The sequence below is a fragment of the Tyto alba genome, unplaced genomic scaffold (genome assembly GCF_018691265.1).
Source record: "Tyto alba isolate M040663 unplaced genomic scaffold, T.alba_DEE_v4.0 Super-Scaffold_1000006, whole genome shotgun sequence".
NCBI classification, from domain to species: domain Eukaryota; kingdom Metazoa; phylum Chordata; class Aves; order Strigiformes; family Tytonidae; genus Tyto; species Tyto alba.
In genome coordinates this window covers 31,165,669-31,191,592 of record NW_024881272.1, presented here as the reverse complement: position 1 = coordinate 31,191,592, position 25,924 = coordinate 31,165,669, and the positions used below count along the sequence as shown (strand labels likewise).

At 39.9% G+C, this 25,924-nt stretch overlaps 1 protein-coding gene across 2 annotated transcripts in view; it reads left to right on the top strand.

Moving 5' to 3' along the window:
• OMA1 (OMA1 zinc metallopeptidase) overlaps window positions 1-25,924 on the top strand; it is a 109,841-nt gene that overhangs the window by 76,364 nt on the left and 7,553 nt on the right. The window contains exon 9 of one of the 2 annotated variants that reach the window (XM_033008826.2): window positions 13,037-13,101. The exons of the other annotated variant lie outside the window; for it this stretch is intronic. Within the exon in view, the coding sequence (XP_032864717.2) occupies window positions 13,037-13,054 (18 nt within the window). The 3' untranslated portion in view covers window positions 13,055-13,101. Of the gene's footprint in view, window positions 1-13,036; window positions 13,102-25,924 lie in introns of those variants that run through there. 2 annotated transcript variants of the gene reach the window in all.

The following is a 25,924-nucleotide window of genomic DNA, read 5'->3' as shown; positions in this document are numbered from 1 at the left end:
AAGGGGCACTCCTGCATTTGGTGCTAGCAGGACTGAAGGACTGGCAGCTGTCAGCCCCATTAACTCCTCTCAAGCCCTATTCTGAATTGAGGTGACCTGTGTGCATGGCTGGATTCAGAACTCCAGCAGCAGAAGCTGAAATCATCAGCATTGCCTCTGTTCAGATGCTGGAGCAGCCAGTATTAATGTTCGTATTCTCTGTCTCAGCTCGAACAGCTCCCTTTACAAATTCTCCTTTGAACTCCTCTCCGCTTCATTTTCCCTGGGTGAAACTATCGCTGTGTCTCAGTCAATGTCAAAACACCCCTTGAATGAACAGAATTAGAACAAAATGGGAAGGGCATGTTTTCCCTGCCCACACGGGAGAGGTTTGGGGCTGAAATCATCAGTGGTCTTTGAAAGCTGAGTTATTTCCGTGAAGATGCCTTAGGAGTGCAAATGTTATTAGAATATGCATTATTATTTTGATTTTCACCTGTCAGTACTGACATAAGTGACAGGAAAGGGCACTATACTGGAAATACGATCCGCTCACTTTTCCCCAACATGATGCAGCACAGAGACAGGTGATTGTTACACTCTGCTTTTACTTGGTAGCTCAGTCCCAAAGGGTATTGTATTGCTGGATGACATTGTGCTGGAGCCTCTGTGCTTGATTTTATTTTGAGTAAGTCATACCTCTTTATACATAGATAATGAACCCACTGTGCACCTGGTACAGGCTGCACAGTATCATTTAAAACATGAGAGTCTGAGCATGCCTGAAAGTGAAGTTCTCTCATAAGTATAAGCTGCAAACCCTTATTCAACATTAAATCAAATCAATGTTAATTTGTGAACTAATTAGCATTTCAGGCTTTTTTTTTTTTTTTTTTTTTCAGCAGTGTGGTGATTTTGTATATAATGCAATGTGATTGTACCGAAGTACATAATTATGGAGCTGAATACATTGTCTCCTGCTGACATGTTGCAAAAGGAGTTTCAGCAAAGGATGCTTGCTACATCTGAATTCAAAGATACACATCCCATGCATCTGACCCACTGCTGAATTAAATTGATGTAATGTCAGAATCTAGAGGCCTTGTTGAACAAATGGGCTGAATATATATTAACGGAATTTACTCCTTCACATTTCTACTTTATTTTAATGAGGAAATGGCAGGATATCCTTTGGTGTGAGCGAGATGATAAGACAGGTATTTTGAATAGGGAATATACATCAAAGAAAACCACGTGGTTTAAGGAGATTTTTTTTGTTTTAAACTCTGAAGTTTGAGCACTGGAGTAGAGGAACTGTCAGTACTTGCTCAGCTCAGTGTTCATTCTCACCCAGAATCCTCTCCCTGGGAGCAGCCAGCACCAGGCAGCTGAAGATGGTGTAAGAAATTCCATCAGTTCTGTAATAGCTGTCTCTCTTACAGCAAAACTGATAGAAGTCTCCTCTACATTTGCCTATATTTACCTAGCAACAAGCATTTTAATTTAGGTACTACTACCCACAGTCTAGTTTTCTTTAAAAAATAGTCTTAATAATATTTATGTCCTTCGTGATCTATATGTTGTCTTTGATGACACTGATTTTTTGTAAGTAACATGGTTAAGATAAAAGCCTCTTTCTTACCATAATGCAGAATGCACAATCTGCACTGACAGGGCTGGCCATTGCACCTACCTAATATAAATATATGAGGTGGTAATGCAGCCTCACTTATGTGTACAGTCAGTAACCTTGCTTTAAAAACACAACATATAAATTGTGAAAGGTTTCTGCGAAATTGAAGGTGAGCATGTGCATATAGTTCCCTATAAAATCCCTGAGTCAATCAGAAAAATTTCATGTCCCCGTATCACCTTTGCCCAGGTGAGTTACTGCTCAGTTGCTCATAGGAGTCCCAATATTTGTTGTGCTGAGGACTCACTGCTCTCCTCCTGCTAATTTTGCCTTGATGGAGATGAGTGTGGGACTGTCAGAAACTGGTTTTGGTGTTTGTCCTTTTGGACTGACAGGCTATTCTTGCAGCAGACTGACTCAGACTGAATTGCACAGAACCATGATTCACACCCTTCTTCATTATTTGAAGAAATAAACACTCAAAAGTGTTGGAATTTAAATGATTGGCTCCACATGTCTGAGTTAGACTCTGAGTTGACTGTGACAAGTCATTCTTCTGAGCTGTTGCTTTGGCTTCTTTTGTAAAACCATTTGTCTGGGTTCTACTTCCTTCCTAGATTTGGGGCTGATTGCAATCGGGAAAGCCAGAGACTTTAATTTTTAGTCTAGTGTTCTAGGAAAATGAGGCACGTTGGATTTCTCTATCTGTGTGCATTATCTACTGGTCTTTCTTTAAAAACTTTTGAAGGCCTCAACTAATTTCAGCCAAATCTGACTGGCCATTAAGTTCTCTCCCGTCTCATACAAACCGATTGCTTCTGAGGAAAACAGAGCAGTGGGCGCTCATTGCTTTGGTGGGGGTCCAAGATCTGATTCTCCAGCCCTGAGAAATGCAGTTATAGACTGACATTCCAAAAGTCCTGAATGACTCATCTGGGAGGTGCTGGAAATCCTACGTCTGGGATTAGCTTTCTGCAAGTCTTGCCTGTGAAATTCAGTTGCCTACAGAGTCGAACAAAGTAGTCATGACAATACAGCCACCTTGTTCTCTTTTGTTCTTCAGTCCAGCAAGTCATGTAACTTCACATGATTCAGCAGTATTCATCAAGTCTAGAAACATTGGCCTTATTATAAGTGAAACACCAAAACGTATTTATTTATTAAACCTGCCCCTCCCCTAAATCAGTCAATGAATTATCTCTATTAAAATTTAATTAAATTAAATTGTTGATTTTTACTTTAAAACTCCAGGATATCTATCAAAGGGCTAAAAATATGATCTTAGGTTTAATGTGCATTGTGCCTTTTGTGAATCTCAGCCAACCTATTCCTGAACTCTCATGCTAGCCCTGGACATTTGCATTATTAGATTCAAACTGGATGAGAGGAGAATTGGCCTTGATTTTCAGTTTTTACCATAATTTTCTTACATTTGTATGTTTAAGGCATTTAAAAGGTTTAACATTTCTCCCAGTTACATTTTATGGTTGATTGTACACAGTGTTACCTTTGTGCAAATACCCCAACATGCCAATATTTTCAATGCAAACAGCAGAAAGTTGAACTGTTTAGGAAAATACAATTGAGCCCAAGAACCATGCTAATTATATCCTTGGTTATTTTCACACAGAGATATATTTCAATCTATGCTCTGTGTTTATATGCTAGAGATGTTTCTTCTTGTCTGAACTAGCAAATATACCTCAGGGAGCTTTATTTTTGGTTACGCATTTAATGCAGAACATTATTTGCATCACAGAAATATCACATCTTCCCCTTGCCTATTTCAGCTTTTCCATACCAAACCTCAGGCTTTCCTATTATTTGTAAAATTGCTTTTGTTTCCAGTTGGGATCAGATTTAGAAATGGAAAGATCAGGGCATATTAGAATTTGTAGCTAGGGGAGAATTCTGCTCCAAGTGCAGAATGCTAAACCATGGGAGGGAGGAGGGGACTCATAAGACAAAGGAAAGGGTTTAGAACAAGTTTTTTGGATATCTGATTGCTATTACTCCACAAAAGATCAAGAGATGAGGGCAGGAGGAGTAAGGTGTAAAAGCAGGGAAAGAGAAGTATATTCTTAAATAGCGTAGATAATGATTTTATACTTCCTAAATTTTGAGATAAGTGATCTTGCCTATTTGGGAAGAAAGCTGGCACTGGCTTATCAATCAGTTAGAAACCCTCAGGACATATTTCAGGGAGAAGGTACAGAGAAAATGTTCATTTTTAGATATTCATGGAGAAATTGTAAGAATGTTCCAGTTTGTGTGGCCGACACTGATCTTATTAACCATTTCCCTGTCATGTCCCTGTTTGCAATGAATTTATAAATTAATTTTTAATTGGATTCTACTGTTACTAGTAGTCTTTCTTTTTAATTCTAGGCAAATATCACAAAATGACTGGCAACTCTAGAGATAAGGTCTGCTCTACTTTCTAGCAGCAGCTGCAATATCAAGGGGTTAATTTAGATCATCAACATTTCATCTTCTTGCCCTCTAAGGTCTGATTCATAAAGCTGAAGAGATGAATACAGAAATTTCCAGAGACAAATGGGGGAGAAAATCAAGATATATGAAAAAGGAGGGTGGAAAATTAAGTTTTGTCTCAGTGTATGTGGTTACCAAGCAGGGCTTGAAATTCACTTATGTTCTTGTGCAGATAAGGTGTTGAGATGTTTCCCTCATATCCTGGGCCAATTTTCAATATTGAAACAGATCAATGATCCATTTAGTCTCCATCACTGGCTAATGCTGGAGAGAAAGGCAGAAATCCTTGATGATGCATTTAACAGATTCAAACTACAGAGATGAGATTGCTTCCAGCTAGTGTTTGTCTTCTGCCCTGAAAATATAAATACTAATCAGTCACTATTGTAATGCTGTTCTAGCTCCTGTATTTGTATATGAAGTTGATACTAAACATCTCACTGAGCTTTCCTAAGTACCGTGCTCTGCGATCAACATCCCACGGGTTCCAATTCAGCAGGTTAATTAAACACTGTTTAACTACCACTGTGTAACTAAACACCATATTTCTATTAACTTTAATTTAGTTTTGCTCTAAATAAGCATTTGAATCTTTGTGGGGGAAAAAAAAAAAAAAAAAGCAAACAACAAATCAAAACCAAAACCAAAACAGCCAAAAATTCATATAGTCCTAAACCACCCAGCTGAGAGAGTACAAGATGTAATGGGCAGTTATGATTGAACCTTCTTCTTAGCCAAAAGGAAATAGAGGCAATGTTCTTAATGTCTCCACTGGGACAATCATGTTGGCAGCATCTGACTTGGATCCAATCAGGTTTTGCTTTCCAAATTCTGAACAGAAGAGTTTTGAAATTTTTTGATCACCTTGCTAAACCTGAGATGTTAGCGATACCCTCAAAAACCTCAGAAGTAACACTGGTGCCTCCTAAAACTATGCAGATGTGCTGTGGAGACCACCGGATGCAGCTGTGTACCCTAAAGCTGAGGAGACCCGAGGAGCCTGTGATGCTCTTTTCACAACAGTTTTAAAGAGGGCCATGGTAAGTCAATGCTTGCTCAGTGGAGGCATGGTGGAGCTTTGATATTGACTGAAGCTGCACTTGTTACTCTGCTACGTCATGATAATTATAAATGATAAACATGAAACCAAGGAGATAATCAAGAAACCATGATTTAGCAGAGACCTGTATTCAGGGACAGAGGAAGAGGTGATCAGAGAAGGAGAAAGAGAGGGATTGGAGTGACATTCTTTGACGTGCTTTTACTTGAAACGTGAAGGTGGGAGGACAAAAAGAAGATGGTTTTGTTCATTTGAATCAGTTATGAGAAAAGACCAAGCCCTTGCATACCATCCTCATGCAACCTGTTTTATGCCTTAAAAATGTTATATGCTCTGAGAAAGGACAACTTTGTAGAGCAAACAATGAGTATTCTTTAAATGCAAAATAAGGTCTTAATTGAACAATCAAAGCCTGACTACATTATGTCTGGATTAATTTTACAGTGCTACCAGTAGTCAGAAAACCCTCTTCCCTTCACAAACAGCAGACAGCTAGTAACCTGGTGAGAGCCCTACATTTAACCTTTTTAATTTTCTTTTTTAAATGCTGATTTCAGTCCTATCTGGTATATAGAACAGTTGCAAGATTAGACATGAAACTAGAAAATGTCTTATTTTTTTGATTATGCATGGAAAAAGTCCAGGCTGTTTCTTCCTGCTTGTTATTTCCAGCACAAAGGACAGAAACGAGCTAAATTTCTGCCTAGAGAATTGTCAGCACAGGTATGCAGGCTGAGGGATAAATTCCCTGAGCAGTGGAGTAGGGAGCAGTTGTTAGCCAGTTTGAAATTTTGGGATTTGTCAGTTCTTACATTACTGACATGCTTTAAGTCATCACATCACTTTGATTTATTAGCAGAAAGAAATTCTCTCTGTTATCCTGCTTTTTAAACTGTACATTCCAGCAAATTATAAGCATAATTTAAGACATGGCTGGATCTCTCCCTAAAGAGTTGATGATTGGGAATGATAAACTGCAGCAATGTGTGAGAAAAGCCTCCACTTCAGCTCTACCCTGACAACTACCTTCAGCAATTAGGAGGATCTGGTCTACTGTGGTAGCTGGTTTCTGTACGACGGCACAACTGAGTTACAGACAGTGGTATAGACTCAAGTTGTTTCCTATGGAAATGCTGGTCTATAATTATGTTTCTTTTCCAGCTAACAAATAACTTTTTAGCATAGGGATGCTCCTTATTCTATGAGACACCTCTGCAGGAACTTCCAAGTGCAGGGATCTAAATGATCTTCACATTCCATTTCTTAGGTCTCTAGAAGAAATAAAATTGTAATAGTGGTCTGTAATGTATTGAGGGAGGAATGCAGACGCACACAAGCCAGGACTAAATTCCAATAGCATCTGAGTCTGTTATCTTTTTGCATTTGCTTTTTATTGTGTGTCTGTGAATCCACATAGTTTTGTAAATTTTCCCTTCCTGATGCATATCTCTTAGTTATTTGAGAAAAAAAACAGCTGACAATGTATGTATTGTTCAATTGACCTCATCAAATTCAGTCCACAGCCTTTAGGAAGTTAAAACAGAAAGTCATGGAGCACCTGCACAGATTCTTGTTTACTTTAGAAAATCTTAAAGATTTAATAACAAATGTTGTCCTGGTTTATTTCCGAGCATTCTGAAACCATCCTTGCAGAGAGAAGGCTGTTCAATGTGCTACATTTTGAATTAACAAGTTAATCTATAGTTTCTTGCTCAAAGTGAGAGGAAGCAATTACCGGTTATGCATTAGATCACTTTAATTTCAGGTATACGTTCAGATATATCTTCATTGGCCAAAGAAGCACTGGAGTTTGGACAGAGAGAGTGAACAGTGATTAGCCAAAGCAGCCCATGTTCCTTTTCGTCATGAAGTTTAATCAGTTACTTGCTTACATGACATTTTTCAAAAGCTATTCATTACTCTTAAAAGATCCTTGAGTCTGTGACAGTGCTGACTGTGTTGTCTATTGTTGCTGCTTCTGCAGACTGGATGGTACTCGTTTATGTCTCATATCCAGGAAGATGCCATGAACAGAAGTCCCAGAATCAGTAGCTTGATGCCAACATGAAAATGACTGATGTTGACCTACGTAAATGATACAAATCAATTAACAAGTGTTTTCCAATTATTCTATAGCATGGGTGACCTGCCACGAACAACCACAATGCCCTCTTATGCAGAGCAACATTTCCATTTGCATTTTTTTCTAATTTCTTCCTGGCACAAATGTTTCTTGCCCAGAATTGTTATAAATCGGGAATTCTCGATTGCTGGGATTTGCATCACTTGTGGGATGAGAGTTTGTCAAGGTAGGGCACAGGTTCCCTCCTACCCCTGGAAAAGCAGCAGAGCATGCTGCTATAGCTGCATATCCTTCCTGCCTTTTCTCCACAGTGTCTGCAGAATTTCTCAGTGCTGCAGGGCATTTTCAGCTTTGTGTCTGAGTGCTGCTGGAATTGCCACCTCATTTGCCAGGCTGGTGACCAGACCTGCATCCCATTATCCTTCCTGGTCCCTTCCCTCACAGCATCCTCAGAGCTCTGCAGTTTCTAATGACATCTTACTTCTATCCTCCTTTTGGGTCCCAGGGTAAGTGAGGAGGAAGAGAAATTAATGGAAATAAAGCTCATTTTAAAAAACAATTAGAAACTGCTAATGTATGTGGTAGAACAGCACAATGTAAATTTCTAGGCATTACAAACAACGAGGGCAATTTGTTTTGTCTTATTCTACTCTTTTTCCACAGCCACGGGCTACTTTGGGTGCAGGGTGTTTCCCGTGGCTACCTAGTGCTCATATTAGCACATGTCCCACTCCTTAGACCTCATCATCAGATGTAATTTATCTCTCTGTGCCATCCCATTACTGAAACCTACTTACTTGAGGCTCAATTTAACCATTAGTCTATAAATTTCTGGGGTTTCTGTCTGGGTGAAAAGTCTATCACGAACAATATAAATTATTTAGAAATAGAATTTCAAAAGGGAGCAGGTAGAAAGCACCTGTGACTGGGAGAAAACAACAGTCTTCCCCAGCTGCAGCAGTGTTTCAATTAGCGCTTTGTATTTCTCCAGCACATGTGAATCGTTTGGTTGTACTTACAATACAAAGTCATGCTGAGGTAAGCACCAGAGCAGAGGTGGTGTGGGGTGCCCGGGGAGGTGCCTTGGGGCAAGCAGGTGTTGCACGTTATGTTGGGGGCAAGCCTATTTGGAGAGAATTTTAGGAGGCTCTTTAAATGTGAGGCCACCTTTTCCTGCTCACCCAGTATTTACTAACGTGGTTGGCTTGCAGAGATGAAGTGAAGGCCGTGGAACTGGGTAAGAGAGGAGCTGCTTGATGGGCAGTCAGTGGAAAATCTTGGAGGAAACTAAAGGGGGTATAGAAGCAATAAGCTAATAGGAAACACTGTGCCTGCTAATGACAGGGAAAATAGTGACGAGGGAGTGTGAAGGGGGATTATTACTGAAGCATTCACAGTTCTTTGCAGAGCTCCTGCTTTTATATTCAGATCATTTGATGATATGCTGACTCATGGACTTTGCAGAGTTACTCTTTTCCATGGTATGAAACTAGCAGGTGATTTTTTTTTTCCTTTCTTCCTTTTTTTTTTTTTTTTTTTTTTCTTCCCAACAACCATTTCCAAAGGTTGGCTTACTTTGCTTATAGTAAATGTCCTAGTTCTAAATTCAGTAGTGCAAGGCATCCATCTCCGTCTTTTACCCCTGCCTGCACTGAACTGTGTGCTTTTTGATGTTGAAAAAGATATCTCACACAGATTGCAGCTTGCAGTTGGTAATGAGGAGGAGTTGTCGTCACCGTGCTATTCTAATGTCTCAGTATGCTTTCTGTAATGTGAGAGGATTATTACTGATGCTCTGCTGGCTCTGTTCATTGTTGTGAATGAATTATGCTTTTAAGCTGGGCATTAGCCTAAAAATACCTCCAGTAACTTAGGTGGGGATTATTATTACTGATCATGTTTATGGTTGCTCTTAAGAGCCCACCAAGAATGGAGCCCTGTTGTGCCAAGCACTGTATGCAAGATGCTCTCTGCCCCAGTGAGTGTCTGTCTAAAAAGATATCTTTAGGGTGGGGCCAGGGAAAAAGCATATAAACGGGGTGATTTCACACAGCAGATACTCTTCTGCCAAAGAATATAAGAAAGACTGACATCTTTTCCATCTTGATACAATGGTTTGCCTGAGGAAAGGAGAGCATCTACTGTTCTGGGTTTGTGTGGTGTAGGGTCGAGTCCTCCCACCAGATATCTTAATGCTTGCCTTGATCTGCTCCTGCTGGCTGCAGTTTTGTTTGCTCTCGGGGGACTTCCCTTGGGTGTCACAAGATTGTGGAGTGAGGGATGGAGGGGAAGCAAAGCCAGGAAGTGGCACCATGCAAGTCCAGCTCTCTCATTTTCTCTTCAAGTTTGTCATGGTCTTTTAATGCTGAATTATTGAGCATTTGAATCTGGACATGCATTTTGCCATAAACAGCATTTTAGAGAAGAAAGTGAGCAGTAGGTTACTCAGGGCATTGCCGTTGGATGGCTTATGGGAAAAACTGTTGGGAGGAAACAACACAGACTAGTCCATGTGCTTTCTCATTTGCAAAGATTCAGTTGCTGTCTTATTTCTCCCATCAAAAAATTGTCTCTCTGGGTTTTCCAGGTGGATGCATCACAGGGGCTGGAATGTAGCCTGACAGGTAGAAATCAAAAGCAGCATGTCTTAGTGATGCTTTGTCAGCTGTGAATAACAAGGAATGTTTGGGGGTTTGTTCTGAAAATCCAGATGCCGTCCACTGTCAGCTCTCCGCTTCTGCTGCTCTGGACAAACCTCGTAATATGTCACACGCAGAACGTTTGCTGTGCCGTGTATTTTGCTCCCACAGACATTTGCCTAATCTATCTGTGTGGCAACTCTAAATCGGGTGTCATCTTCTTTCTGGAATGAAATCTCTATTGCCCTTGTAAGTTGAAATCCAGAGGACAATACTGAACAGTTTCTGTGGCTACCTGGATGATTTTCGCTTAATTCTTAACAATCTAGGTGACTAACTGCATTAAAAAGCAAACGCAAATTCTCTGAGGCAGTATATTTTTGCATAGTGATGCTGATAAATAAACCGACGGTGGAAAAGATGAGACCTGCAGCAGTTAGAGCCTGGTAGTGGCCTCCCCACCCCAATAGCCATGAAGTCTTGGTGCATATAATGGATAACCTGTCCCTTTTCCAGTCAAGCATCATTTCCAGTAGTCTGTGAGCAGTGGTCTAATTGTATGTTACTCTGGTACGTATGTGTGTGTTTGTGTATGTATATGTATGTTTATATATGATTTGGAATTAGCCTGAATATTTTAGGATGTTTGTTTGATATAGTGATATATGTGACAATATATAGATCTGTTCATTTGAATAACAATACTTAGAGTTTTATGTGTGTTGCATGCTGCAATACACTTACGGTTATATCACTGAGTATTAAAAAATATACCATGTTTTTGCTTGATGGTGCACTTCATAATATATTATAGGAGTAATATTTTACCAACTGAATACTCTATGATACTGATTTCTTCTGCTACTGTTCTTCTTTCTTTTAAAACTCTGAACAAAAATACCAAAAGGAGCAGATTTACCACAGGCCTCTTCTCTTATTGTGCTTAAAATAAGTTCTATTCAATATTCTGTAAGGTCTTTGTATTTTAGATCCAAAAGGTACCTCTTTAGAGATGTAACAAAACAGAAGTTTTGTTGCTCATCAATTACATATTAATGAGCTAGTGGTAAGATGTTAATTAGACTACCCTTTCAAACTCCAATCCTCAGCTGAAATAACGAATGAGAGAAAAAACAATTAAACTTGGGACAGTGCCATGCAATTCCTCCAAATAAAGATTATTAAAGTTTCTGACAAGGCTTTGATGCTGAAACACTGCCTCACTCGTAGTAAACATCCAAGTGAAGCAAATACTCGACCTATCTGACAGGCCATGAATGCTTCCATTAGCATGGCATAATTCTAATGCATTTAGCGTGTATGTTTAATGCTAAATGCATTAGCACTTAATGTCAGGAGCTCCAGACCTGCTAGAGTCAAGAGGTTAACACAAATTAAGAATTGCAAGAGAGATTTGTCACTCTTTATAGCTTTGTGTTAGAAGTCCTAATTTCATTACTGAAGCTTATTGTGTAAGGAAAGAGTATTATTTTTGTGTTAGGTTCTTTTTCTTTCTTCTGAAAGTAAAGACCAATTACCCAGCTAGCATTTGCTACCGCAGTAATTCCTCCTGAGAAGCTCCACTGTAATGTCATGCAAATTAGTAAAACCTGCAGAATATGCTACCCAAGAAAATTTAGCTACCAAATCAAGTCTGTAATGGACACCTATGGTTATAGGTGGGGTTTGGTTTTGTTTAGCCTCTCTAAACCAGAACATTTTGGACTTGAGTTGCATGAGAGAGTGAGGCCAACGTGTGCAGCACAACAACCCAGGCCAAAGCTACAGGGAACATCCCTAAACATCCAGTGAGGGTTAAGCAGCCCTTAACCTTTCCACTTGACCTTTCCCCTCTTGGTATTTCAGCACCAACAGTGGCACAGCTGTGCAGTGATCCTCACTGGGGATCAGCCCAGGTGAAAAATAACATGGGAAAGGAAACTGGTACAACAGAGGACTTGACTTAGAGGCTGGAATGAGCAGAGGGATGGGCATCAGTTTTGCCATATTGCTGCTGATTGCTTAACTGCACAGAGCTTGCTTTATTATTCAGTGTGCAATGAGAAAGATGCACCTGATCTCTTTTACAGCACTGCAAAGCGACAGTGCTTCATTGCCTTAATAGTAATTTCTTCTAGCAGTAGTAGTGTTAAAGTCAATGGGACTGCAAACAGAGCATAAAAAATATGCCAGTCTCGGTAGGGTCAGGATGAAGAGCTGTTATGTTGATTGACCTCAGGAAAAAATTACTCTGAAGGGTTTTTTAAATGATTTTAATTAAAACATGTATTTGGATGAGTGGAATTTATGCTAATTGGCACTTGTATGTCACCCTCATTCTTGAAAAAGTTTTAGAAATCTTAAAACTTTAGCTTCTCACAGTGCTTTGCTGAGATGATGCTTAACTCTTCCTCACAGAAGGGCAGTAAGGGAGATGTTTGCTCGCCTACCGCAGGTGTGTCAGGGCCTGAGTGCACCAGCAGGTCTTAATTGCCCTGACGAGGGGTCTCCCTGCAGGCACTTGCTGCCCAAGGCTCCATTTCAGCTCATCCCTGGTCCTTGCTGGGCCATACCAGCAGTGGGGCTGGTGGAGGAAGCCAAAGTACAGAGGTAACATGCCAGGAAAGCAGGCTTCGTCTGTCACTTTGTTCCTGTTCAGAGACCTTTGCTCTGTTTTCCACAAGGGTAAGTTCTTGTGCTTGGTACTTTACTGTGCTTAGAGTGTTTTGCTACTGATAGCAGCTAGATGTGCAGGTATACTTTACACAGCATATCTTGACTTAGACCTTGTGGGCCAGGTCCAGCCTGAGGAATGTTTCTATGTGAGGAGTAAATACTGCTGTAAGAGCAGACATCTCCTCTTGCATCCTCCATCTGCCTTTAACATCTCCTGCTGGAGAGGTCAATCTCGGAGCATCTGATCCTACCCTTGTCACTCTGTGAAAGACTCCCTCAAGATCCCAACAATATATTTCCTTATGTCACTACATCACTTCCCTGCCCCAGTGTCTCCCAGCTGCAGTCTTGTTTCTCCAGCACACACGCCTACCGGTAATGAGGCTGGGGGTAAAACTGTGGCTTCAGAGGGGACCAAGCATTCATCTTGCTAACTAAAAGGATAAAAAGTGTTATTTCCTTTCCCTTTTCAGGCATGCTGGGATTCTTAACCTTTCAGAGTATTATTCTTAACATCTGTTCCTTTCAATAAGCATGCATTGTTGCTAACATGACAGCACATTCCTAGGGTTATGGCTACGAGAACAAGCTACTACGAGGAAGGTTGGAGAAGATTTTTACCACAAGGTAAGAGCTGGCTGTGGAGCAGGAACCGTCCTGTAGAGCTTCACTCCTTTGCTCTGCAGCAGTTTGTTCATGTAGCTGCTGTACCCTAGCACCAGCATGGTTAACCCTGACTTGTCCTCAGAGCACGTTGCTACCAAATGAGACAGTTCAACAATTTCTGTGTGTGGAAGAGCTTAAAGTGGTTTTCCTACACCTAGTCTGAAACCCAGCCATCTGATCAGCTATAAACCACGCACTGCACAGTACAGTGTTAAAACACCTATCATCTAAGATGTCTCAGCGAAGGAGCCTAAACTGACTGTAGGCAGTATGTGAGCATTAAACATTCCTCTGCTTATCTTCAGTTGATTGCAAGATATCATTTTAAATTAAAGGGAAAATCCAGTTAAAAATGTGTTCATGGGAAAAAAATCAGCACAAAGTGTCTCCTGTTAAGGTGTGCCTTGATCTTAATTTTTTTGGTTTTCATTTCATGGAGTGTTAGATAAGTGGATAAGCAACAGAAACGATATGTTAAAGTTGTCCATGTTCTGCATTTACATTTGAGTGCTAATTCCAGATGAGAAAGAGAGCCCTGTTATTTGACATGCACCTTGTGCTGACTATTGTGACGTATTCTGAGAGTCTGATTTAGTTGATTTTGGATGAGGTGGAAATTGATTAACAGATGCCAACACGCATGCCTTCCCCATGAAAATCTGAGTGGTGGAATAGCATGGATCTCTGGCTCTGCCACCAAAAGGATCGATGTAATGAATAGGAAGCAAGGGTAACTGCTGATATAAAATGAGACAGAAAGCTGGAGCTAGCAAGAGTTTTATCCTCATTCCCTAATAAGCCCTGTGGCATCTATAGCACATCTCCAGGACAGCCCCTTGCAGCAGGATGAAGTTGAATGTCTAGGATATGCAGGTGTGGGCAGGAGCTATTTCCCAGCTGTGGCTTCTTAGCAATCTCTGGAAAGGCAAAGGGTTTCATCAGGCCTGAGGCTTCCCACTGCTCCTGGCCTTTGGGAAGTGCTAGAACTACTCCTCAGCTAGCCAGCAACTGAAACCACTGCTTTCGCTCTCAGTTTCTTCTTGGACCTTGGGTTTTATTTCAGTCTAACCTTGGTTCTCCCTCCATTCCCCCAGTATCTAGCCCTGGCTGTTAGGCTGCCTTGCTAACGCCTTGACTGCAGTGATCCCCAGCCTCGCTGTCTGTGCTCTATAAAGTCAGACCTTTTCTTCCTTATGCATCCATGTTTTAGCACACCTTGAAACTGAAGAGAGTGATAAATTGAGCTCAGACTGCACCCTGGGAAGAATTACAGCTGTCTGAACAACCATGCATGCAGGTTGAGTATCTTTCTCTGTACTTTGCCATTTTAAAGTGACATTTGCTTGATCTAAGCACTTAAATGAAAATCATGCATCTCAGTATCCCTTGTTTATTAGTCTATACAGATTCGTAAGCTCCAATTTTAATATATTTTACTGTGTTTTTAGCTGAGTTTTCCTTATATTTGTTGAAATATTTGAAAAAAGAAAAAAAAAAAAAAAGGAAAAAAACAACCAACCAAAACTTGGTAAAATTCCTGATTTCTTAAATGCTGTACCAACTATATAAATAGTCCTCTGTATCTCGGGGTTTTTTCATCTGTGATCTCCCCAGTATAAATTTCAATAGCCAAATTTAGATCTCAGAACAAAAACAAATTGCTTGCTGTTTATAAAATGCATATATTTGTGTTGTAAATGAGTGTAATGGATGTAATCCAATAACACTACTATTGTCAGGATCGCTTTCATTTTGCTTATTAAAATTACATACGAATATAAAATAGATTTATAACTGCCTATTTCTATACCTGGGCAAAATCTGGCATTTCACTAGCTGTGCCATTGATAGTTAAGACTTCTGTAGATGTTTTCATGCTTTCTTTGTGGCTAGTAGCAACAAGACCTGTTTATTTTGAAGGTTCTTATTTTTAGCTTCTGCAGTTAAAAATGTGCCTACTCAGTTATGTCAGTGCCACAGTTGTCATTTATTAAAAATACATATGGATTGAAACGTATACATATAGATGAATGGAAACTTTTTTTTTTTATACTTACAGCAAATATTCTAACTCCAGGTTGACTTTTGCTTCTAAAACTCGAGCTTATTGGATGGCCAAGAAAACACAAAGTTATCTGTGACTTTACTGATGCTTGCTTGTACTGTCACACCTACCAGCAGTGCCTGTGCTTGGCATCGCCAGCTCTTTCAAGAGTGCCACCCTCATGGGCTGCTGGTCCTGCTGGTCACTGCTGGCACTTTTGGGTGCTGCTATTTGGCCAAGGACTAATAGCGGGGAGCAGACTTGCTTAGACTTGGCCAGACACTCAGCTCAGCTTGAAACCAGCTTAACAAACCTTTATTCCAGTCTGTGTGGTAGAGAGCAAACATAACCCTAGGGGCTTGGGATCAAGCAGATGGAAAGGAATCTAACCCCAGAACAGTTCCACCTAGAGTCGCTCTTTATACAGCATAATCCTCTTATGCATCAACCTATTTCTTATCTCACTAAGTGACTGAATATTTTATTTATTTGCAAAGTGTGTATGCAGGCTTCATTTATATTGCATGCACTGTGTGTTCAATGCGTGCTATATGTCTTTCTAGGTTGTGGTTGTACACTTCCCAGCCTGTATCTCTTCATCCACAAGACATCAGAATGCCTCATACAGATCTTTGTTAGTCCTCAGACTGCTGATGCTTACCTTGTCAGCCTGTCCTGCAGCTGTTGATCAGTCACTCTGAAGCTCCATTTTTTTTTCCCAGCTGAACAGCTACCACGATTAGACTGCATATTATTAAGATCTTCATAGAATTGTTCTAACCAGAAACGACCCCAATAGATGGTTGGGACTGTATTCTGCCCCGTTTTCAGTAACCTGTTTGCAGCATGTGCATCTTTGTATGCACAAGTCTTTTTGGGGTCAAGACCTCACTGGTGTCTTCCAGGTTCATCCAGCATCAGCTTGAATGAATTACTGCTTTGTGCAATCACTAAACAGAGAAGGTAGTATGTTCTGGCAGAACAGAACCTCATGGGCAGTAATTAGACTTAGCATCTGTAAATTACTTTGCAAACCACATCTGAAAGGTGCTAAAGAAGCACCTCTACAGGGATTATTAACCAATACAAATAAAATGAAATTTTGAATGCTAAACAACTAAACAAAACCCAAAGACAAATATTAAAGGTATTCTAGAAAGGCTATAAGTCAGTTGCAGCCAATAGGTTGGAACAGTGTGGAAGCGCTAGAAACACATCTGTCATCAGGGTAGCTGTAGCAACCTTATTTCCTAACTGCAGAATGAGAGGCTTTGATCACAGCTGTCACTGAAGCACTAATTTCTTAAAAATTGAGTTAAAAGCCAGTGTAAAGTTGTGGGGTTTTTTTTTGTTTTTGTTTTTTTGTTTTTTTTTTAAAAAAAAGGAGGTTTATGAATTTGAAAACTTGTTTCAAATGTTGATTTTCATTCTTTCTTAGTAAAATGTATTTTAATGAAAGTAACTTAAGGCCCTAAGATTTTGAATTTGTAAGTTGATTTAATCCTTTTCTTCTTGCTTACCTGTCGACCTCATTTCATCAGCTATCTAATTGTAATATTTAATTAGCAAATAGTGACTAAAATCAGAGAACTGGAACTGCTTGGATTGTATTACACAGTGCTATAAATCAGGTCAAAACAGTACGTGGATAGAGAAAAGAAATTCTGCTTGTCAGGTGGGTATTTACCCTGATGTTTTAATTCAGGTCAATGGTAAGCTTTTAAGGTAATCTCTCAGTCACTGCACTGTGGTTCTTGGAGTACACAAAGTGGATTTCTTTAGTATGAAACTAAGTAAGAAGGATGCTCCAGGAGTGCACCTAATCTGTCTGCTAATGGACACTTAGCCCACTTAAATCAAGCTTGATCTAGACTAAAATAACTCCCCCAAAAAATGCAGAGCCCTCAGCAGAGCTGATCTGCTCCGCAGATCTGTTCCTCTCACACTCAGGTAGCCTTGATTCCTGTGTTGCATGCTCTGCCTTTACTCTCTACCTGGTAAAGAAGATGCTAAGATTGTGGGATTTATTTTTATTATTATTATTAAGGATATGCTCTGAACCTGTGATGTTTTTATGGAGTTTTAGCCCCATGAGAAAAGGAAGCATGAAGGTTTGTGCTTAGATATGAGAGAGGGGAGTAGGCCTATGTTTATTCCTCACTCCATTGGCCCTAGAGAAGTCCAAAACATCATAACTGGAGTCAGAAAAGTCCCACTGTGAGGAATGTATGATTGTACTTATTTCTTCACCTTGAAGTGGAGAGAAGTTATTTAAGAGCTGGCCGTGAAAGTAGACATAGACATAAAGATAGACATAAAGAAATCATTCTGACACTGCTGCTTCCTAAAGAGAATGGGGAGCTGGGAGTGAATGCTTTAAGGGATCCTATAAACTGATATGTGGTTTTGAAGCTGTTCAAACTCTTCTGCATTTTTGCCAAGGCCCTGCGTAATAGTACACCCGTAATAAATGATACATTGGTGGAATATTAGCAAATCAAGTGGTCAGCTTTGATTTTAACTCCTCCTTCTAGATACAAACCACCTAAAGTACATGGAATTGTACCCACTGTTTGTGTGAAGTTCGTGTGGTAACAATGATAAACCAAATGACAAACATCATCCATTAGCTCATGTTACTCCTACCGAAGCATCTTGAGAGAAAGGGATAATTCAACTATAGGAAAGAACTTTGTTAGAAGCATGGAGAAATTGGACTGGCTTCTAATCTGAATTGATGTAACTGCAACTTCACTTCTTGTAAAGCTGCAGGCATTGTGTCTGTATGGGCAGGTGTCTGTGGTCTCTGCTAATTCCCTGAGCTGGGTGGCCATGAATCAGCTCTGCTTGTTCAGACCCACGAAGCCACAAACAACCCCTATAGCAGTAAATCCTGTCTCTCCTCCTCAGGCTTGTCCCCACACTGGTACATATCTTTGGGGCTGGTCTTCCCCCCATGGCTTGGAGTGCAGGAAAGACTGTCTGCTCCTGAGAGTGTGCACATGTAGGAGCTGAAGTGGAACCCAAATTTGAGGTAGAGCCTTATCTAATCCTGCCTTAGTTTGATATATTAACATGAAAAAATATGAGACACCAGTATATTCCTCCTTTATGGTCTGTTTGGTTTTGTGTTTTAGCAAAAGTATCTTGGTCTTGAACCAGATGGCCTTGTACTCAAATCTGAGGCAGATGGGAGGGAGCTGAATTTTATGATGGGAAATAAATAGAAGGGGAGGGGCTGTGAATTTAGATTAAAAAACCCCAACCAAACAAAATGAAACAAACAAAAAAAAGATGCTCACATTATCTGTCTATCGTTATCTCTAAAAGAAACGTAAATTTTCAAGCCTTCATGCCAGTATGTCAAATTCGAATTTTTAAAAAGTAATTCACTACTGTGATTATTCAGAGATTCAGCTACTCCATGTAAATGCAGGAAGTGTGAACAAATTGCTGTGTTGTATCTTTGGTAACAATTTGCTACTGGATGAGAGAAATGACCTCCTTCAAGGTTTGGTTTATTTTGATACTTTTCTTATCTCTGTAGACTTGCAGGTGAGCATCAGGCTGAGAAAGAATTAACTGCTTTTGTTAACTGAGCTAGAAATACATGAAAGAAAATAGATGATCACTTACATTTATAAATGTTGGATTCACCAGTATTTTGAATGTTGATTGGCTCTTGATAGTATGTTAGGATAAGGGAATTAGTGTTTGCAAATAGTGAAATCATTATCACTAGAACGAATGGTATAAACCAAGATACTATATGGGAGAAGTGTAGAAAATTTTTAATTGGGGTTAAACAAATCTGTGTGCATTTGTAGTTGGAGGTAAGGAAGTGTTCAAGGGAAAGAAGACCTATATGGGTTGGTCTTGTGTCTAATACTTAAGATTAGTCTATGGCTTTTTTTTTTTTTAATTACCATTCTCAAATAACAATGATGAAAGATATTAGGATATGTTGTTTTAAACTGAGATTTCAAAATCTGCAGAAGAAATTTTCTCCTGGATATTGTCTTGAACTCAGGACAGTTCTGGCTAATGTGTTAAGTGTTACATCTCTTATCAGGATGTCAGATCTACTAAAGAAAGCACTTATCTGCTGGATTTGAATGTGTGTGAATCCTAGATAATGCTACAAGTGAATAAGTGTAGGAGAATCCATCTTAAGTGACATCTCATTTCTGCCTTTCACTTAGTTAAAGCCAATAATAGGCTGAATGAGGAGCAGATGTAAGCTCAGATATGCTGTGTTAGTACTTATAGTGCTTATTCAGTGGCACCAGTTGTGTGAACATACGAAGGCTCTGAAAGATCTTTTGAACAATACCCATGCAGGTTAGCTGCTATCATATCTTCAGAACAGGACTGGGAGTGGAACAGCTTTTCTGTCCTTGAAGGCTTCAGAATTTCAGGCTTCCAATGCCAGTGCGCCATTGGTGCTGAAGGGTTTCGGTTTCTTTGGGGGCAGGGGAAACAAAAAGCTCAACCAAATTCCCAGAGAACTTAGAACTTCCTCCCATTCCTGTCCCAGAACAGGTAATATCCTGACTGACTATTGGAATGACAGAATTTGTTTTGACTATTTAGATTTAATTGTTTTCTTTTGCCAGGGATGGGGTGGAGTCGAGGAGAATTACTAATTTGAAAGGATTGTAAAGCTTCTAGCTTCCCAGGTATCTGCTATAGTATGAACCACTCTGGTGGTTGATTTGCAAAAGGTAAAAGCACTGATCTGGAGAATCTAGTCACAGAGATGTGTAACGTTCATTTCATGTCATCTTCAGTGTATCATTATCACAACAGTCACCGTATACAGTGTGGCTAATGCTTTGAACTGTCTAGGCAATCACATGTCAAGCTGCCACAACCAAAACTCAAAATACAGATCCATGTCATATGAAAAGTAGTTACTCTTATTAGTCTTGCATGATATATTTCTGTGCTGTAAATGCAGGCTGGAAGATACAAGTTGGGGGGAGAAGGGAGTGAAGTTTTCTTTGAGAAGTCTTTTTTTTTTTATGTTTGCTTGAGCAAAGGGGTTTAACAAACACTGAGAAGGGGAAATTGCCTTTCCACTGAAGATTAGAGAAGTCAGCAATTGTTTAAGCAATCTATTGTGCCATGCTGTAAAACCCCTGTGCCCTTCAATCGAAAGGGACAGGAAATGAAAGGTTTGAAGTTTAGGATGTACTATTCCAATGTCTACCTGCTGTTACAGAAGTACAGACATGACTACATCTCCAGTGGTGAATCCTGCTGTTCTTTTTAAAGACAATTAAAGAGTGAATTTTCTGGGACATATCTGGAGAATCTGAAATATTGAAACTGTTACTATACAGCCCTCTAAAACACCAAATGCTTTTGCTCAGGGCTTGGTCCTTAAACTGCCTTGTAGGATCAGGTGAGTGGCCTCTCTCACAGGGACATGTGTGGGACACTTCCAGTGTGAAATATCCTACATCCTAATTAAAAAAAAAAAAAAAAAAAAAAAAAAAAAATCACTTGGTGACCCTGCCTGGGAGCCTCTTCTCTCCTTCTGACATTTTTCCTTCTGCTGGTGTGGACATAAAAAGCTATTGGCTCTGTAGAAGCAAAGTTTCTGTGTTAACCTGAAGATCTGACCTTGCTTGAGATACTCAGTATTTCTTTATCATTATTCTAAATGAGATGCAGAGCACTACTGAACCTCTACTCTGTCTTAATAGATCGCTTGGATTTCTGAAAAGATCTTGAAATTCAGAATATGCTGAGTTCACATTGTCCTGCTCCCCCTGTGAATATACATTAAGACTGTAGTGTATGTGAAGAAGGACCTTGCTCTGAGTTTGTCTTTAGGGTTTTCATTTCAATCAGCTTGCTGCTGAATAGTTCTTCTTTTTCTTGTTTCAAGCCTGGGAGGGAGGCTTATTTGGTAAGTTTAGCAATAGCTGTGTAAGCTTTATTTTTACTTAGCTGTGTTATTTCTTTCTTGTGACTGTTGAGATCACCTGCCATCTGGGGGCTTCTGGACCCGCTTCAATAAATGGTATTCTCTTTTCCTGTTGCTCTGAGGATTTACAAAAGGAGAGGAAACTGTATGGGTTATGTAGTGGGCTGCAAGCTGTGAAAAGAGCATTAGACATGTTCTACTTGTTTGTGCTTATGTAAAATTGTCATGGTAAGTCACCACAAATGACAGCCAAAGGGGAAATTGGTGGCTAAAAAATTTTTATTTGACAAGTTGATACCATGTGGACAGGGAGCTGCTAACCCCCTTTTATTTTGCCTGTAGCAGAACATTATTGCTGACCTTTATGAATATGTGTGTGTGCTCTTTGGTGGATCAAAATGTTGTCAGGAGCCATCTTTGAAAGTACTGAGTAGTGGTTACCAAAAATGCCACCTTCTGGAAGTGCAGTTATCAGGAGCTGCAGTAGAGAGAAGTTCCCAGGAGACCTACTTCTATGCTACAGTCATATGCTTTGGGAAAATTCTTGCAGCAGAGTTTGTTCTTGTAAAAATCGCCTCTTTCCACTTACACATTGCATCTGTGTTTTTTGTAAAGTGTTTACACCCTTATTAGACTCCTTATTTATAAGTTTATGTGTGAAACCTCAATGTTTTGTACATCGATTTTCTTTCCCAAGAGAATGTGCAATGACTCAGGCCAGCAGCCTTCTGTGATTCCAGCATCTGTATTTATGAGCTAGAGGATGTGTGTGATGCAGCATTTCATTTTACTTCACTTTTTGTTTTATGTACTTATTTTCACTTGGCATAGTAGTCATACCTCCCTTTCTATAAATACACCATTGGTGTAGATTGCCTCAGACCAATTTTTACTTTCTTTGCTTTTTTTGCCCCAGCTGATGGTCCTGCTCAAGTAGTTTGTTGGCCTTAAGGCCACCTTTGGTCTAACTGGCACATCGTTGTTCTATCAGCAATTCTCGGTTTCCAAATTACCATGTTTAATAATAGTAGTTTTGAGATTCAGCATTGTCAACTTTGACTGTTCCCTTGACCTCCTCATTTTCCTGGGAGGTTATTGGGATAGCTGTATAATGGGAGAATATGTTAAAAGAAATGCTGTGGCATTCATTACTCCTCCTATGAACCTTAATTTGTAAATGCTGCTTAATGGTAATGTAGCTGCTGTCCAATGTGCTCTCAGTTAGCATATGTCATGCATGCAAAATAGATATGCCTTTCTTGCTTCACTGCAAAATAAGTTACCATTTGCTAGCTATTGGCACACTAGTGAGAAGCAAGCTGTCCTTTCCCCCTTTAGAGTAATAATCCATTTAATATGCAGGTGGATTAGTTCAAGTGGTTGGGTTAAAGAAATCTTTTTGTAAGAAGAAATAACCAGACTAGGTACGTAATTAGCTTTTGCTTTTGTTTTTAATGTGTTTAATCCAAGGGTTTAGTCTTTGGGGTCTTTTTTTAGAAACTTAGGTATTCCAGGCATTCTCTTAGTGCTCTTACAACCTCCTGACTTGGTGCTGAAGCCGCCTCGGAGAGTTAGAATTACCATGGCTTCAGCTTCAGTAGGTCCATGAGAATGATAAACACTAGAGTCAGGTCACCTCAGGTGTAGTTATTCCTAGTGGGAAACACTAATTGGATAGTAGTTAGTGTTTTACATATGATGACAGGGTCAGATCCCAGATGTGAAGAGTTTTCTGGTAGGCTTCATGCTTTTCTTTGGAGCAATTAATCATCTGATTGAACTCTTGTTTTTTATTTGGAAACAGCTACACGTTGCACAATAACTCTACCTAGAATACTTTCAGAAATCTTATTAGGAGCATCAGAATTGCGTGACCTTATATTTGGACCTCTAATATTACTTGAAAATGTCGTCTTTTGTTCAGTGACCGGGAAATTCAACTTTTTCGGTAGCGTTCTATCTTGTCGACCTAACGCTTGTACATGACAAGCAATGGGAACCTAATCCTTTTGCCCTTTGTGTGTCCACGATTATACTGAGATCATCTACAAGCAGTTTCCACTGCATATGTAGGGCCAGAGTATCAGTAATTGATCACAACTCCAAAGACACCTGCTAGTAGTCTATTTATAAATCCATTCCATATTGAGTGAAGTCCTTGGGAATAAAAGAGCTTTATATATGCAAAATATTCATTTTTCTTCTAAGTGGGGTAAAGCTGTTTCCATCTCAAGGGATGAAAAACCTGGGAGTGTTCATGGAATTGAGCCCATCTTTTAATGATCATATCAGCAGAGTTGCCAGGCTGACATTTGATTATCTCTGAACAGTGTAATGCTGCATTACCACCTCTCCCAAATGGGTGTTGGATTGCTTATCCGTGCCTTTTGCAACACCCTGGCTAAATTAATTCAACTATCTCTGGAGTGCTTCCAACAGAGACAATTCACTGGTAACAACTGATATAAAAGTTTCCCTTCCAGGATTTTAACTCGGTCTTTGCATGTTTTGCTCATCCTGGAGTGTGTTGTGCTGAGGGGGGGGATCCTGCAGGATAACAGAAAGCTGTATCTCACATTGCAGTGTGTGGGTTAACGCAGTCATTTTTCATCTCTAAAAACAAAGGTCTCAGCAGGCTTATGGTCATGAGTGAAGATAGTTTAGTGGCCCTCACCTCATCTCTAGTGAGTGTGTGTCTGCAGTGTAAACACCAACCACGTGGACTGGCATGGCTCATGGTGATGGGCAGTCCTCTCTTATAAGAGATCCAGGGAAGGACGACCTGGGGGTGCTCAAGGCGGCAGCTGAATTGGCAGAGTTACGTCAAACTCAGATTGGTTCCACTCAGACTTGTAGCAATCCAGTATTATGAATGTTAAGCAGTTATCAGTCTGTTAAGGGGAGAAAAATGCCATTGGTACATGTTGCTGAAGTCTTGGGATTTTAGTGCACCTATAGTTGCTGTGCTGATTTTTTTTTAAAGGTTCAATAGTTCTTCCACCTTTAAACTGTTAATTTCATCCTCTCTGTAGCTCTAGAAGTCAATGCTGACTGTTCATTGATGTTGCGGAAAGACTTAATATGCCTATGGCTAGGTTAAACTCTTGTCTGCATTCAGATAACTTATACAATCTCTCTGTTATTACTATTCTAAACTGCTTATAACTGCTAATATGTCCTGAAGGCAGTGCACCTGTTGGGAAAACCTTCATTGCTTTCAGAAGAACCAAGCCTGAAAACCACCTTTTCATCAGAACACATCTTATTTCAAGAAAGCTGGGATTAGCTCCCATTTCAAACTTTAGGGCTAATGCTCCTGTCTGATCTCTCATTTGTATCTCTGCCACTTCCACTGGCAGAGCATCAGATCTGAAAGAGCCTCTGACCCAATAAAAGTATGAATTATTTAAGACGTGAGTTAATTTTCTTTGGGCATTGTAGGAGATTTAAACATGATACCAGCAGAGGACTGTTTTCTGGGATTCCTCTCAAGTATCTTTTAAACATTTTTAATACATTTGCATTATGGCCAATTAAAAGGAGTTGAAACAATGCTAATAGTGGATTTCTTATTACTAATGCTTTTAAAATTCCTAGATTTGTGCTTCATGCTTGAGGGTATAACCCCACCTCTAACTAATGAGAGCTAAGAAGAAGCTTCCCTATGGGCAGATTATTCCATAACTGCTGTATGGCTGTTGGCTTGTCTCCCCAGCTAAGGAAGAGCCAAAGTCTCTTCCAGCCTCTTCCCTTAGGGCACTTTTTATTAATTCAGACAAAAAACCTCAGAGTAATGCAAAACAAAGCTCCTCCTTGAACAACACAGCCTTTGCTCCCTGCCCTCTTTATCTCTCTTTGGTGGGGCTAGTTATAGAGGAAGACTCCTAAATGCATGTTCATCTCAAACTTTGTAGGTCTTATCTGAACATCAATCATTCCCTTTCCATCTGGGTCTCAAAACTGCACGTGTTGGTCTTGGTTAAAGTGGGCAGGATCCTGGGTATACTAGCCTAGACAAGAGGGGCTGTCTACCAAGTTTAATGTTTATTTTTAAATTATCAGTTAGAATAATGACATAAATACAATAACGAGGGCACAAAAATGCTTCAGAGGTGCTTCAGCAAACTCAGGGAGATGTGGTTGCCTATCCAAAAACTTATGCAGACCCAGTGTCACCCTTGGCCGTGACAACTGTACTTGTGTGGTCTGATGTACTGTCTCATGAGGGTATTGTGACTATGGAGGTTGTCTCTGAAAATGCAATTAGAGGACTCTGAAACAACAGACAGGGGTGGCGTGGGATAGTCTCTGCCTGTGTTGGACGGCAAGATCAGGATGAGCAAATGGCAGACCTGGAGCCTCAGTGCAGCGTTCTGGTCTGGCAGCCAGTGTGCAATGTGCTCAGTGAGACAAGCTGGGAAAAGTACCTCTTCAAACCCAGAAATCCAAACAATGCCTAAAAATCTATTTTCATACCTTTTTTTTTTTTCCCTCCCCAAATATTTCTGATATGCAGCTTGTCTGCAACTAGGGATCACATTTACAGCAGGCACTCACGTCTGGAATTGTCAAGAAAAGGAAGTATAGTGCATTCTAATTTAATTATATAAATTATTTAAATTATTTATAAGGGCTGCTTCAAATCTCTGTTCTGAAAAAATCTTTACAGACTGCATGTGATTTAGTATTAACACAGCTGAGATGCAGAGGGGACAT